Source organism: Podarcis pityusensis (genome assembly GCF_964106645.2).
Source record: "Podarcis pityusensis genome assembly, chromosome: 1".
NCBI lineage: Eukaryota > Metazoa > Chordata > Lepidosauria > Squamata > Lacertidae > Podarcis > Podarcis pityusensis.
The window spans coordinates 114,293,805-114,310,208 of record NC_138028.1 but is presented as its reverse complement, the minus strand read 5'-3'; the positions used below and the strand labels follow the sequence as shown (position 1 = coordinate 114,310,208).

General features: G+C 45.0%; 1 protein-coding gene across 5 annotated transcripts in view; it reads left to right on the top strand.

The window, feature by feature from the left end:
• ITPRID2 (ITPR interacting domain containing 2) overlaps positions 1-16,404 on the top strand; it is a 66,161-nt gene that overhangs the window by 13,820 nt on the left and 35,937 nt on the right. For 4 of the 5 annotated variants that reach the window (XM_081023420.1, XM_081023419.1, XM_081023421.1 and 1 more), the window contains 5 exons: positions 10,783-10,832; positions 11,764-11,820; positions 12,880-12,919; positions 13,901-13,999; positions 15,847-16,055. In XM_081023420.1, coding sequence (XP_080879546.1) covers positions 10,783-10,832; positions 11,764-11,820; positions 12,880-12,919; positions 13,901-13,999; positions 15,847-16,055 — 455 coding nt within the window. Of the gene's footprint in view, positions 1-10,782; positions 10,833-11,260; positions 11,363-11,763; positions 11,821-12,879; positions 12,920-13,900; positions 14,000-15,846; positions 16,056-16,404 lie in introns of those variants that run through there. The other variant, XM_081023422.1, reaches the window with a different exon arrangement.

Here is a 16,404-nt window from a genome sequence, read left to right as displayed (position 1 = left end):
GTTGGGAAAGATGGAGGGTGCAAGGAGAAGGGGACGACAGAGGATGAGATGGTTGGACAATGTTCTCGAAGCTACCAGCATGAGTTTGACCAAACTGCGGGAGGCAGTGGAAGACAGGAGTGCCTGGCATGCTCTGGTCCATGGGGTCACGAAGAGTTGGGCACGACTAAACGACTAAACAACAACAAATTGCAGTGCCTCTGAGCATATGCGGAATGCTTTGCTCTCAGTATTAAGGGAATGTGTGTCCCTTTTCCTCTGTCAGTACCCACTTTAAAATTAAGAAGCAGAGTGACTCTGAGAAGGTCAGAGTGCCTTTACGTTGTCACTTCTTCCACAGTCATAATAAAAGAGCGTTTTCCTTTGTCCAAGGCTCAGAAGGATGAAAGCAGATGTGGTTTCACCCAAAACAGGACTCTTGCCAATAATGACTCTCCTGGCTGAATCTGATCCGCTCCAACACACTGATGCCAGGGAATGGGGTGGACAGAGGTGGTTATAGGGTATTATGACCAGTTCGGCTGCACTGGCTGCTGGCATTGCAGGGGGCACTGCAACAGTGATACAGAACAGAGCATGAGAGGTGAGGGAGCCCCAAATTTTAGCAACGCACAGGGCGCTGCTGAAATTTGAGAGCCCCAATCTGCCACTGGGTGGGCGTAACGTTGGTGGTGGGAGCTAGTAGCAGGGCCCCACTTTCCCTTAATCTGCACTCTTAGTGTGAGCAGGTCTTTTAAAGGATTTGGAATTTGTGAAGGCTCCCTACAGCTGAGGGAAAAAACCAATCTGCATGAGAACATCTCTTGGTCTTGATCTCAGCTTCACTCTCTTTACAGCCCAGCACAGATATTAGGAGTGCCTAACCCTATTGATTTTTTTCTGCATAGGAATGGGCCTCAGGTTTGTTTGTTCTGCACATTTGTCAGCAGTTCATGAAGCTGATAACCACCCTTTCCCAGAGCAATGGATAAATGAGTCCATTTCTCCTTCTGTTCCATTAGGGATTTTTATCTGCAGCAGAGTTAGCCTATGTTTAAAACTGGTATTGAATCAGAAAAGTTACAGATATCTGTCTGTTGTTTTATGGAAGCAACTTAGTTTGATCTATTCAAATTGAGGCTCTAACAAGCATCCCAGTTTAACAAAACCACACCAAGGCAATCCATTAGTAATCAGCAGTATCCATTAATCAGCTAAAATCATCATAATTGAACAAATGTCATTCCTTTACAGATAGCAGTGTAGTTTGTTATCGAAATATCAGAATTACTCACACAGGATTAATGAAACTAATATGAATTGCTTATAATGGTTTCATTTTATTATATTAATTACACATGGGTAATTTTGATTTTTTGATAGCTAATTAAATAGGAAAATTATCTTTGACTGTGTCAGAGGAATTCATACTGTAATGATTATTTTAAGCTGTACCCCACTGGCAGTAGCTAATCCTGCATCTCCTTCCCCCTGCCCTGGGTTGGGACATCACTTGCATCCACACATTCCTTAAGTAACAAATCATATACCGTATAACTTTTGGGGAAGCAGATTTGTTGTGCTGTACAAGAATGCTATTTGGTGATTTCTATTCATCTCAGTCATTCTTTATGATGTGTTATGAAGAGCTCGCAAAGAGAGCTTGCAAACACGGGCAAGGATTCCTGGAAGAAACTGAAGAGAGAGAGATTGTGTCTTTTGGAGCCCGAGGGTGTGTGTGGCTGATGGCTCTATGGGAACACAGGATCTGAGAGGTAGGCGTTCCAGCTGAGAGGAAGCCAGGCTGAGGGAGGAGTTAGCAACCATCAGCAGTCAAACTTAGCTCAGTGCAGATCCTGGGAGCTCGCAAACAGACCTCGCAAATGGGCGTTTAGTGGGGGAGTTTAAAGGGGAGGCCCAGAGTTCTGTCTCTTGGTGTGCATAGGACCAGAGACATGGAGGGCGAGGGAGCTGCTGCAGTGATCTGTCAAACCTGTGCCATGTTTGACATTCTGCCAGTGAACAAGGAACAGTACACTTGTAGCAAGAGCAAGCTGGTTGTCTTGCTGGAAGAGACTGGAATTTAGGAGTTTAGGGGTATAAACTGTTCCAAAGGAATAGGCCAAACAGGAAGGGAGGAGGAGTAGCATTGTACTTGAAGGATGTCTTCACTTGTGATGAAATCCATGACCTGGAGAATGAAAAGTGGATTGAGAATACAGTCATACCTCGGGTTGAAGTAGCTTTGGGTTGAGTGTTTTCAGGTTACGCTCAGTGGCGACCAGGAAGTAACGGAATGCGTTACTTCCGGGTTTCGCCACTCGCGCATGCGCTCAAAATGATGTCACGTGCATGTGTGGAAGCGGCAAATTGCAGTCCGCGCACACGCATATGCAGGTTGCGTTCACTTCAGGATGCGAACGGGGCTACGGGAAAGGATCCCGTTCGCATCCAGAGGTACTACTGTATATGGGTAAAAATGGTAGGAGAGAGACGCAACAGTGATCTTACTGTGGGTGTCTGCTATAGACCGCCAAGTCAGATTGAAGACTTGGATGATGCCTTACTAGAGCAGATTACCAAACATTAAGAAAGGAGAGAAATAGTAATCATGGGGGACTTCAACATCCCCGATATCTGTTGGGACTCAGACTCTGCCAAGAGTGTAAGGTCTGACAAATTCCTCTATTGCGCCACAGACAATTTCATTTCCCAGAAGATGGAAGAACCAACAAGGGGGTCATCTATCTTGGACCTGGTCCTCACCAATAGGGAGGAACTGATTAATGAAGTGGAAGTGCTCAGAAACATGGGAGGAAGTGATCATGTTCTCCTGGGTCCGTTGTTGTTTAACGTCTTTATAAATGACTTGGATGAAGGAATTGAGGGGATGCTCATCAAATTTGCAGATGACACCAAACTGGGAGGAGCAGCTAATGCCGCAGAAGACAGAATCAGAATTCAAAATTACCTTCACAGATTGGAGAACTGGGCACAAGCTAACAAAATGAATTTCAATAGGAACAAATGTAAGGTTCTGCACTTGGGCAGGAAGAACCAGATGAACAAATGCAGGATGGGGGGGGGGACACCTGGCTTGCTAGCAGTACATGGGACCACACTTGGAATACTGTGTCCAATTCTGGGCACCACAGTTTAAGAAGGATGTAGACAAGCTGGAACATGTGCAGAGGAAGGCAACCAAGATGATCAAGGGACTGGAAACCAAGCCTTATGAGGAGCTGGGTATGTTTAGCCGGGAAAAGAGGAGACTGAGAGGAGGCACGATACCCATCTTCCAATATCTTAAGGGCTGTCACATGGAGGAGGGAGCATGCTTGTTTTCTCCTGCTCTGGATGTAGGACTCAAACCAATAGCTTCAAGTTGCAAGAAAGGAGATTCTGACGAAATATTTGGAAAAACTTTCTGACAGTAAAAGCTGTTCAGCAGTGGAACAGGCCCCCACGAGAGGTGGTGGACTCTCCTTCATGGATGATTTAGCTGAGTTTCCTGTATTGCAGCGGGTTGGACTAGATGACCCTCGGGGTCCCTTTCAACTCTATGATTCTATGCACTCTTATTGCACCAAGGGCATGAGAGATCTGCACAGTAGTGAGACAGCCCAGGCAGTGTCTGCCCTGTGTACCCATGCTTGGCAGTTGGTCGCTTTGAACCCAGTGGAACTTCTGAGTAAAGCTCATAGGATTAGGCTGCCCTTCCCCAGGCCCTGTTACAGGAGACCTGTTGGTAGACTGGCTAGATGCCTGTGGAGGATAGCATAGCTTGCCATGCAGGGGTGAGAGAGACTAAGCACTCTGAAATGTCTCTTGCGTAGCGAGACTTGTTCTTTTGCATCTGGTCACTGTAACCACTCTTGCCTTTATATTTTGAAAGAGGGCTTCTCGCTGTTTGTTTCTGTGTTTTGAGTTGGGCTTCCATCCTACCTACCCAAATCGTGACCTTTCGGGCCAACGTAATCATCTATGTGTTGGCCTTCCAGGGGTTTGATAAACCTGTTTTTCCTGCTTTTTGGACTGACTGCAGGGAAAAAAAAGAAAAAAGGCAGTTGTTGAGCACTTGGCAAGTCACAACACACACTGGGTGGGCTGCAAGTTGTGTGGGCTTCTTTGAACAGCTGCGTGACAGGTAGAAGTTCAACATGTTTAGATTCCTCAGCACAAAAGGAGCCAAGGGGAGGGGAAAACATTGCCTGACACACTTTTGCCTGTCGTGGAGCAAGGGCCTGCAAATGGTGGGGTGGAACTTGCAATTCTATATTTAACATCTTGCCATTTTTCAACATTTATTTTAAGTCTTCTGAGTGACTCTGGGTTGTGTGTGGGGGATTCCCTAGTCTAAATCTTTTTCCTCTTGAGAAATGTTGATCATGACTGGACGAGTTTTAACTTTTAAAGTAACTTCTATCTGTTTTAGGACTTTGCACTAAAGATCCTCAGATGGATGTAGGAACCCAGAGATAAGTGATTTGAGCATTTTAGGACTGGGACTCCAGTGTTGTCGTAAATGTAAATGCATTTTAAATGTAAATGCATTTTAGTATTGCAACAGCCCATCTGTGGTGTGTCACTACTGCTAATGTCCAGTTTAAAAAAAATAGTACGGTGTGCTCTTGTGCAGAGTTAGCTACGTGTCAACCTCCTGGTGTCAATTGCCTTGTATAATGTAACGCTATATAGGACTGAGCTGTTAGTTTAGCTAAATCAAGGCAATCGTGTGTTTACAAGGTTGAGGGGGTCCAACCCGCTGAAATTTAGCATTCTTAAATTTCATTTATTCCCTTGGAATTTGAAGCACAGTTAAGGTGGCTGTCGTGTGTCCACTTGCTTAGGTGTAAGTCCCAGGGGGCATGCACAGCATTCAAAATTTACCAGGTGCATTTTGCACCTGGCTATCGGTTAAACCACAGAGCCTAGGACTTGCCGATCAGAAGGTCGGCGGTTTGAATCCCTGCGATGGGGTGAGCTCCCGTTGCTCGGTCCCTGCTCCTGCCAACCTAGCAGTTCGAAAGCACGTCAGAGTGCAAGTAGATAAATAGGTACTGCTCCGGCGCAAAGGTAAATGGCGTTTCCGTGCGCTGCTCTGGTTTGCCAGAAGTGGCTTAGTCATGCTGGCCACATGACCCAGAAGCTGTATGCCGGCTCCCTCGGCCAGTAAAGCAAGATAAGCGCTGCAACCCCAGAGTCAGTCACAACTGGACCTAATGGTCAGGGGTCCCTTTACCTTTATCGGCCACTTACAACCTAGGTGAAGATGCCTGGGCTCCAGAATGGTGCCTGACGTCTCCACCTTCTGGAGGTGCATGTCTGGGGATCCTTGGATCTTGATTGCCTTAACACTCTAGCAACACATCTACTGGCGGAGGAATGGGTGTGCGGAGGGAGCAGTCTGCCCCCGGCACCACTATTCCGGTAGGGTGCCATCGCGGCAGCCCCCCGGACACGCGCTGCGCACCCCCCATGTGCCAGGCACCATGCTCCCACAGGCAGCGTGTCACGCCCCCAGAACGCACACCATGCCCTCACGGGTGGCATACCATGCCCCTGGGATACGTGCCACGCCCCTGTGGGCGGCACGCCACACCCCCAGGATGTGCACCACGCCCCCGGGGGCGCCAGCCACGCCCCCGCCTGCTCTCTTCCCCCGGTAGCGGAGCATGCAGCTTCGCCACTGAACACATCCTGTAGAATTCTATCCATTATATTTTATCTGCACAATCAGAATGAATTTCAGGAATCAAAAACTCACATGCTAAAATACAACTTTTGAGCCGTCTGGCCCAAAAATAGCAGCTAGGAATTCTGTTTTGGCGACTGTAACCATGGTTTAAGGAGCCAGTTGGTGCCTAGCTTCTATATCTGAGTTTCTAACATTGACATGCTTCCAAGTAAACAAACGTAGCATTGCATTAAATCATCCAGTTGATTTCTGAAATTTGCACCTTGCCTTTCCCACCAAATGCTGCCCATCCTAGCTACCAGTACATCCTTGGCGTTTGAAGCTACAACTGCGCCAAAAGATGGACAGTCTTAATGGGTTTGCTCTGCTTGTCTTTGGCTGCTGAGGTAAAGAGAAGGCAGGGGTGTTCGCTTATTTAAAGAAACCTTATCCCTGTAGGTGTCTTTAACAAACAAACAAATCTGAATTGTTCTACGGTTTGCATGCGTGTCTTTGTTTTCCAAAACGCAAGTTTTCTGTTTTGCATCAACTGTGGTGCTCTTGTTCAAGCAGGTATCGGTGAAGTCAGGGCCTTTTTTCAGCCGGAACTTGCCAGAACCTGGTTTCAGCATCTCTCAGGTGGATGCCATTGCCATTATAAGAGAACACGGGGGGTGTTCATGGGGAGTTCTGGCACCTCTTTTTCTAGAAAAATAATGCTGTGTGAAGTGAATGGGAGCCAGTGACTCCATAATGCAGGTGTGAGCAACCTGTGGCCATTCAGATAATTCAGTCAGCATGGCCAATAGTCAGCGGTGATGAGAGGGTACCAGATTCCTCACTCCTTCCACCAGGAGGTTAGTTTGGGAATTACACTGCTGTTTTTCTGTGGGAAATCTTAGAAAATTAGGCCTCTTTTTTAAAAAATAAATAAATACATTTACAATGTACTTCCTTGTATTGATATCTGGGCTGGGCACACACACCCCTTTTTTGTTCTTGTTTCCTAAATATGTACTGCTGTTGTAGACAGCCAACAGTTTGAAAAGTCATCTTTCCAGAAAATTGGGAAAAGGCTGGTGGTTTTACAAGGAACTTCTTTTCTGGGATGTTGTGCAAAAACGTCGCCCCTGAAATGTAAGCGGGCAGTATTTAGCCAGCAGGGAAAGACTAATTCTTTCAAAAATAAACAGTACACACACTCAAGTTCAGACAATAAGAATCAGCTTAAGCTTAGGGTAGAGGATTTCCTTGTTTGTGTGTGAGGCGCCCTCAGATCCCGGGGGTTGGCTTTCCCCCAGTCACTTTTGGTTGTCCACAAAAGCAGGGCAATACGTACTTTGGGGTAAACATCACTCTGTAAGGCGAATATTCATTGCCACGAGGTGGGGGAGAAGAAAGCACCTTTTGGTTTGATTGATAGGGAGTTTGCAAAATGCCTGAGAAGAGAGAACAGATTTGACGTCTTAACTGGAGTCTGGTAGATGAGTTACCTTTCTGGGAATGTGCTGTGTTGATGCATTGCTTGGGTGATCCTCCTGAGTTTGATGCTTTTTTTCATTTAAAAACAGACGCCCTGGGGCACACCCCTTTCTACAGCTTTCTGAAATAGAAGTGCTTGAAGAGGCTGGTGGTCATGGTGGGCTTTTCTTTTTGGAGTTGTTCAACAGCTAGAAATGTTCATGTCTCCCTGCAGTGGAGATGTGGTGATGATGAAAGAAGGACTTGGTTACCATTGCCTGCCTTGTAGCTGTTCAGCTGTTCACCATGCAAGTACCGTATTTTTCGCTCTATAAGACGCACTTTCCCCCTCCTAAAAAGTAAGGGGAAATGTGTGTGCATCTTATGGAGCGAATGCAGGCTGCGCAGCTATCGCTGAAGCCAGAACAGCAAGAGGGATCACTGCACAGTGCTCCCTCTCGCTGTTCTAGCTTCTGGCTTAGCTGCACACAGCCTCTTCAGGGCCGCGGGGAGCCTTCATCCCGCTGCCCTGAAGAGGCTGCGCAGCTATCCCCAAAGCCAGAAGTGCAAGAGGGATCAGTGCGCAGCGATCCCTCTTGCTCTTCTGGCTTTGGGGATAGCCACGCAAAGCCTCTTCAGCGCAGTGGGAGCGCTCCTGCCTCTTTGCTCAAGAGGCTTTGCGTTGCTTTCTTGTTTCTTGTTTTCCTCCTCTAAAAACTAGGTGTGTCTTATGGTCGGGTGCGTCTTATAGAGTGAAAAATACAGTAGTTGCACTCTTCCCCTGTGGCAGCTATAGAGTACAAATGAAGATTGCAAATGGAATGGAGATGGGTGTCCTCTCTCTCCCACATCTCCTCCACAAGGTTCATATTCACTCTTTAGCTTCTCCCCCAGATAGTTCATATGCCACAAGTGAGCTGCTTTGGTATGCATTCCCTTGAGGGCTAGGGTGTTTGCAAGGCTGTTTGGAAGATGGAGCTTCAAGGAAAGCAAAGAGGTGCTAAAATGGCTAGAATAAGTTGATAAGCTGCCTAGACAGGGATTTTCTTTTCGCACAACCTTGGCTGGTTTGCTTTTGTGTGTGTGAGCTATTTAGAACAGAGCAATATTTTGTATAGCTATTCTCATGGGCAAAAGACTTCAAGGTTTTTGGATTCTAATTTGTTTCCATGAAACCTAAATGGTGCTTTGTGGCTGTCCCCATTTTATGGATGGGAAACTGTGACATTTAGGCATTGTGTATTGTCAAAGCTCCGCAGATATGGTAGCTGGAGAGACCTCTAGCACTCTGAAAAGCTAGTGAAAAATGTCTCTGTCAACAGAAGCTCATAGTTTTGCTCTTATTGCCTGTGTCTGCTAGTTAGTGTATATTAGGGATGGGCAAACTTTAGGCTTATGGGATCTAAATTTTTTTTTATTACTGGAACCAGACCTCAGTGCAGAATAGTGACTGAGGACAAACACTGAGAATTAAAGGCAGGGTACCTCTTAGCACAGCCCAGGATAAAGATCCATTCTGGGTTCCTCCCCCCCCCCCAATGCTTCCTTTGTTTCAGCAGCCTAATTCAGGATAGGGAGAGGTCTGCCTTTTTGCTGCTGCTATTGTTAGACAGTTGGGAGTCAGAAATCCATGACAACCTACTGCAAATTCTTTAGAAATCTACTAGGAGACCCTGGTCTGCCTTCTGCCCCTCCTCCAGTATAACACCTGTTGTGCCAGCACAACATCATCAAACAAGATCTCTGCATGTCAGATAAATATGGTGTAGGAGATCTTGAGGATTGTAGTGTCGAAGACGTGCTGGCCCCTTATTTTAGTTTTCATTTTTAGCTGTGTTTCCATTTTGCAATCGCCTCCCCACCGCTGCCACCCCAAAGCACTTGCTTAACTCAACTGCAAAGGAAGTCTTTTTCTCTGTTCTTTCTTTCCTGTGCCTGCCTGACGAATTCTTTTGAATGCATACAAGATATCTGCGGCCTCCGTCCAGAATCCAAGCTTCCTGTTTAGCATTATCATACACTTCCAAACAGACTCAGCCAACTCAGGAGGTCTTGCTGCCGCAAAATAGTTTCTTTCCAACTGTCCCAGTTTGCTCTTCAGTTACACCCCCAAAGGGCTTCATACGTTGTGCGGATCCGTTGCCCTATGTTCAAACACAAGCATCTCCCTTCCCCTCCCAGGCTATCGCTGTAGTGGGCTAAATTGCTGTGATGTCTTGTATGTAGAAAATGCAAGTGGCGGGGCTGCCTTGACAAAGCTGTTTCACTGGTAGCTGTTAATCGGCTATAGAGGTGAAGGGTTAGCTCTTGCAGCGCCAGCTTTGCTGTTCATTTACTGCTTTGTGCTAGCAGCTGATGTGTGTATCGTTGGCAACAGCCTCGAAAGGATCTGGGAGCACAGCGAGATGCTCAGAAGTGACCTGAAGCAGAGGAGAAGAATTTTAAAAGGGCCATTAAAAGCCCGTGGTGTAAACAATAAGCACAGTTGTTTAAACCCAAGCTTTTGAAAGGCCATCACTTGAAAATGTTTAGCAGAGGAAAGTCTTCCTCCTTCCTCTGAACCTTCACCCTTTGATATACAAGTGTTCCAAGATTTATCAGAGGTGGTGGTGGGGTTTTGCAGAGAAAGAAGCTGGCCAGTACTCCAGCTGTGAAAGCCCCAAATGGTCAGAGGTTGGTGCTAATAACCCAACCCTGAAATTGTACCTGCCCCTTTAAAAGTTCCGACGGCAAAAGGATGAGGGTGCAGCTGTTGCATTTTCTCGCCTGCCCTACCGTTTGTGGGTCAAAAGTAAAAAATTGTGTGCTACAGCAGGGCAGTTGGAGCAGCAGAGTGTGCGATCCTGGGTGCCTACAGCTGGTTGCATTGCTTTCGAGTTTTTAAAGAAGTCCTGGCATAACCTTTTGGCAGGCAGCTGGAAGCTCTACAAACAGCATGTAATGATACTGTGAAATACTGTAAGTATTTCCTTGGCAGCCCATCCCACAAAGATCAGTGGGACTTTAAACTCGCGCTAAAGTGGTTTCAGATTGCAGCCTAAATTGGGCTGAGAGAAGATAAAAAGAAGAGAGTGTCTGAAACAATCATAGATCGTACTCTGCTTTTAGCCAAGCAGAAATGTATGTATGTTTGTGGGAGAGGAGGGGGCGATTATGCCCATACTTTTAGCATTGGCTATATGGATGAGAAATGTTTAAAGTGCAGAATGAATTTCAATTAAGTATAGTGCTGTAGGTCTGTCTCCTTTACTCACGCATTAATGCTAAAGATGATAATAAAGTAAGTTTTTTCCCCTTTTTCTTTTGACAGACTAATTAATCACGTTAATGTTCATGTACACTTACGGCAGCACGGACAATCTTATGCTCAGTCATTTGGGAATCCCACAGAGCTTACTTCCTGCATCGGAGCAGTCTGTTAAGTTGGCAGCTGTATCAATTTGATTAAACAGCCTTTTCACAAACTGGTGCCTGGTTAGGGGCTGGTTTCCTCAAAGCTTGCTTTGCAAGTTTGTGTGCGTGTGTGTGTGTGTGTGTGTGTGTGTGCGCACATTTTCGGGAAGAGGAGGGGACGGATGTGAAAGAAGTGTGGCTTTAAGGAAGGACATGAAGAAGCAACTTTTAAAAGACAGCCATGCATGTTTTAATCTCTTCTGTGGTTTCAGAACGCCATTGGGAGCCTCACTGGATGAGCAGAGCAACACAGTTCTAAAGGGTAAGGATCCGAGGCCTTTTAAGTGCATTTCTGTTTTCCTGCTTGTTTGTTAGACAAAAAAAATCCTAATTCAAATGCAGGTTTGAGCTGACGGTGTTAGAAGTTGTTGAGCGGGCTTCTGCAAGCCTGAAAGCAGAGGAGACAAATGGATCTGCAATTTTTTTAAACTGAAGGAACTCTTAAGCAATATTTCTCTTGTGATAAAGATAAGCTGTGCTGTTTGTGTGAGAGAGAGGGAAAGAGAGAGAGAGAGAGAGAAAGGCAGAGAATGAATATTAAGTATTACACTGAGAAGTAGGTCAACCCCTTTCAGCACAATCTCTGTTGGCTTGCTCCGACCGAACTTGCCACACCTGAAAAGTTACCACTTGCGCAAACCAGAATGCAAAAGTTCAAAGTACAACAAGACGCTGCAGGTAGTGACAGGGCAGCTCCGAAGCCCTTTCAGTAGTTGCAGCTCCTTTCTTTCAATGCGCAAGGGAGACAGGGAATGTTTGATCCAGGACGTTTCCTTGGCTTGAGACTCCTTGGTAAGAGACCTGCAGGCTTGCTTAAGATGCATTCTGTGTTATATGCGGTGCAGCGGTAACCAAAGGTGCGTAGCACTCATGGCTCTGAAATGGCCATTTTCTTTAGCTTGGGCATGGAGCTCTATGGAAGTTACTTCAATGCATCTTTTGTGTCTGTTGTAAGACCTGCTCTCTGCATTGAAAATAACAATATCTCTTACCTTGAAGCAGACTGAGACACTGCAGAGCACTGGTCTGATCCCCAGATTTGAGCTTGGAGAGCTCAAATTTGGCTTTCAAGAACAAGGATTTTATATGCATGGCTGTCATTTGGTGCTTTGATTTTAAGTGGGCAATCCAGATAACTGGAAGGGGAAACCACAACGCTAGATGTTGATCACTTCAAATTGGCATCTTTTCAGGCATGCTGGTAAGAAATGGAGGAAGCTTTGAAGATGATTTATCCCTGGGAGCAGAAGGTAGGTGTGGTGTTAAAATGCATGCTTGTTCCCTGCTCCCCAAATCAAAATCAAGCAGCTTGTTAAAAGCAAAACCGTGTGTAGTGCAAGATTTGCTGAACTACAGCACTCACATGTGAGCATTGAGATTGCTTTCAGTCGAAGTCCAAGGACATATCAAGTCGATAGATTCTTCATCCCTGACCTAGTCAAACTACATGGGCTACATTGCTTGACAAATAGAGAGAAAGAGGATGATTGGAAAAACATGAAAAGTCCTTTTAAAGATCTGTTGGTATAGCTACAGATCGGTCTCTGAACTCAAAAATCAGATATGTATGTTCATCTCATTATTGACATTGGTTAAGTCTAGGGTTTGGGTTTGGTTGCTTGTGTTTTTTTTGCAGATTTTGTGTGTGCCCCTGTGCAAATGATTACACAAAATTATGTTTGATTGGATGCTGTCACAGGAGGGTGATGGGAAGAAGAATAGCTGTACCATAGGCAGGGATGGCAGCTGCTTCCCACAGCTGACATTTTGTACCCAAGATCCAGTGGCTCTGCAGGTGTCATGTATTAAGCGGACTAATGGAAGCTTTTGCTATTGTGGAGGTTGAGAGTTATGCAGAGCAGATCTGAACCATGCAGGAACTGAAAATTGAATTTAAGGAAACCTGTCATCCTCAATATACTGTGCCCAGGAATCTCCTAGGTTTATGGGCTCTCTTGTATTTATGGGCTCAGTTGTATTTTACACATAAAGGGCTGCTGCTGCTGTCTCATAGCAGCCATGATGAAACAAATGTCCTTGCTCTGCCAGTTCCCTTTCTTCGTTATACATTGGTATTGGAGCATAGTCTTAAATAGGTCTTGGAAAAGGCTTGTATGCAACCGCCATGCTCCTAATTCTAACCTGATTTGTATAGTCTACTGCAGATGTTACACAAGACGTGTTCATAGCATATATGGTGAAAAGAACTACAGCAGAATTTGTCACTGCCTATCAAGTGGCTATTGTTCTTTGGGTGACTGCATATAGTCTGGTGCCAACCATTTATTTTTCCTGTCTTTCTCCTTTAGCTAATCAACTGCATCAAACCGGCGAGCAAATGGAAATCTGGTGAATATTCACACTTCTGGTTTGGGAGTCATGTCTGGCAAGGGGATAAGCTACCAGGCAATCTATATAAAACATTAAAAAAGTCTAATGGGTTGTTACTGAAGGAGGTCCTTTATTGTGGGAAATGTTTTTGGAATCTGAATTAAGTAAATACCAGAATTTAAAGCAAAATAAACTGAAATCCAGTGATCTTAATTCAAAAACCCCAGCGGTAGCCCAGATCCCTACAGGCACAGGGCTCTTGCTGCCAAATATAAAAATACAGAGTTTCTTTAAGGTCTGGTTTAAAGATGAGGTTTGTGTCATGATTACATTACTTAACTGGAGGCGTTCCGTTCATCATGTGAAGCAGTCAGTTGAATTCAGTAGCTGGAAGGAGACGTAAGTGCAGCATAGAATACTTCTATATTGAATATAAAGAAGGTTTTGATCACATAAAATACAGATGAGCATTTCCCCCCTTCTTAACTTACACATCCAGACTCTTTCAGGAGTTGGTGAGGTTTTCCACAAGTCATTTTATGCTTATTGTCTCACCAGCTTACCCATAATATACTGAACAGTTAATTAGTCATTTGTTTTTGTTTTTTGTTTCAGCGGGTGATATTGTAGTGCAATGCACCCCCTTCCTTTTTTCCCTTTTGTTCTGTATTTCAAAATACAATTTTGTTGTTGTTTTCGAAAAGAAGTTGAATTCAGCAATGTCCCTGAACAGTGCAAAAGCTTTAGGGGTGGTTTTGTCTTCTTCCAACAATGGAGACAGCAGAAGCTCAGAGATGAGAGTGAGGGTTGTTGTTGTTGTTGTTTTGTTTTGGAGGAGTTCTGATCCTTGAGGTACGAATGTTGCAGCTGTCTGCTCTAAGTGAAGGGCGTGCATTCTTAAGAAAAGAGAAATGGTACAATATTTGATTTTTGGAGTGTTCTTGAAAGAGGAAGGAAGCTATGCTGTTCTTTCAATGCCTGATTCATTTGTGTTGTCAGTAACGGCATGTTGGCAAAGGACAAGAGACTGCAGTTTCATCAGAAGGGGAGAAGTATGAATTCCACTGGCTCGGGGAAAAGCAGTGCAACCGTTTCAAGGTAAGCAGTACTGATAACCCGGGGACTGGGGGTAGGTACAGACCTGACATTAGGTTGGGCCCACTGTCTATAAAATGCTGGCTATAGTCAACCCGGCCTCTTGCACTTCTCAGTGCTGGAGCCTGGGTGGCTTCCCATTTTTAATTCCCCATAATGCATCTGGGCTCCCGAGATAATGTCTCTGCAGAGCTGGGCTCTGGCACTGTCAATCTTTTAATAGCTCAATGGAATTTCTTCTTTCCCCCCTATTCTGCCAACAAAAATCACCAAGCTATGTTATCTGTTGATGGCCTGAGTGCCTGCTTTCTGCTTTTTTGAGGTATAGTCACAAACTAGCACCTCCCTGGAGTTTTATAAGCTGTGGGACATGCTAAATGTGATAAGGGAAGCCATATTTGTTGTTCATGTATCTACTCTTTTCAAATAGACCTGATTTTTTACATCCATAGATGATGAAAGTTGAACCTCTCATTGACTCCCCATTTTACATCTTACTCTCGCTTTCCCCCTCTATGAGTCAGAGGTGGGATGAGGGCAAAGTACCTGGGGACAGGAAGCTGGATTAGGCCCCTTCAATTGCACACCCATTTACAGGATGAAATAGCTCCCAGTTTGTACCTGAATGAGATGCTACACATGAGCCTGGCTATACTTCTGTGTTTCCATAGGATTTTTTCTAAGGACCAATGAGAAAGATGTGCATTGTTTTGAACAGCATAACACACACTAGAACTACTACATAACCAGTTACAAGATCTATTGTAGTGGAGACTAGATAATGCTATGTACCTTGGCTACTTCTGCTGTCCAAAGCATAAACCAGTTAAGTTGAATTGTTTGGAGTTGAAACTGTAGTCACATAACCCTCACCCCTGGGCATTGGTTCCATTGATCTGATGTTCTTTTTAGTAGATGTGCCCAAGATTGCATTGTAAACTTGCTTTTGAGGTGGTAGATAACACTTGTCTCAGAGGCGTGTTCAAAACTCTCAAGACTCTGAAATGGTATACTGGGGACTTAAGCATTAAACTTGCATACCAAGCCTAGACACATTTCCTTGAAAGCAAGTTTTGCTTTGATCTTGAAGTTCCTCTCAAGTCAGCAAGCCAGAGATGGCTATCGAATGCCACCTCCAGTTCAATGAAGACTACAGAAAACAGGGGCGGGCAATGCAGGCAAGCTTCCCATCCAACTTGTGGAAGGCTAGGGTCTGGAGTGAGTAGCCTCCTGCATTTGTGAAGGCTCCCTGTGCACTTTAGAACCCAGGAAAATCGGGGCTCCAAAATGTGTGGGCAGCCTCCACAAGTGCAGAAGTGTGATGCAAACTTCTTCTTTTTTGTCCTCACTATTGAAACACCTGAAGAGGGTTGTGGTCTCAGACAGGTCCAGTTCCTCATTCCTCAACACATGTTCTTGGAAGTAGACCTTGCAGACTCCCAGAAAAAAAATTCATCTCCTTGAAATGCTTAGAGCCATAGCCTACATCTGTTTGAATCAGAGGACTTCAGTTTAAGCAGGATGTAGTTCTTGCTTAAATAGTGGTACCTCGGTTTAAGAACAGTCCGGTTTAAGAACAATTTGGTTTACAAACTCCACAAAACCGGAAATAGTGTCTTGGTTTGAGAACTTTACCTCGGTCTAAGAACGGAATCCAAATGGTGGAAGGGCACCGGCTGCAGGAGGCCTCATTAAGGGAAAGCACACCTCGGTTTAAGAACAGTTTTGGTTTAAGAGTGGACTTCCGGAACGGATTAAGTTAATAAACCGAGGTACCACTGTACTTGTCTGAAGGACAATAAAAAAAGGGGGGTGGAAAGCAATTATGGGGTGTTTTTGTTTTTGTCTAGTGTATCTGAACTCCTGGAACTGTACGAGGAAGATCCTGAAGAGGTCCTCTACAATCTTGGATTTGGCCGTGATGAACCAGATATTGCTTCTAAGATTCCATCGAGATTTTTCAATTCATCGTCCTTTGCCAGGGGGATAGATATCAAAGTGTTTCTGAATGCCCAGTTGCAGCGCATGGAAGTGGAAAATCCGAATTTTGCATTGACCAGTATGTATACTAAATTAAGAGCACGGTTTCAAAATTGCTGATGTCATGTTGATGGCCTCGGGAGCGAGTGTTTGGGGCCCCATCTACAGTGCACATTTAAAGCAGGATCACACCACTTTAAATTATAGGGGCTGTAGTTTGTTCAGGCTGCAGAGAGTTGATAGGAGTCTTCCCCCAAAAAACTTTTAGTGGTTTAGCAGTCATTCTTTGTGAGGGAAATGGGAGGTCTAACAACTCTCAGCACCCTTAATGAACTACAGTTCCCATGATGATGATTTTTTGGGGGGGGGGCTGCAGCTATTTAAAGTGGTGTGGTACTACATTAAATGTATAGTGCAGATGGACACTA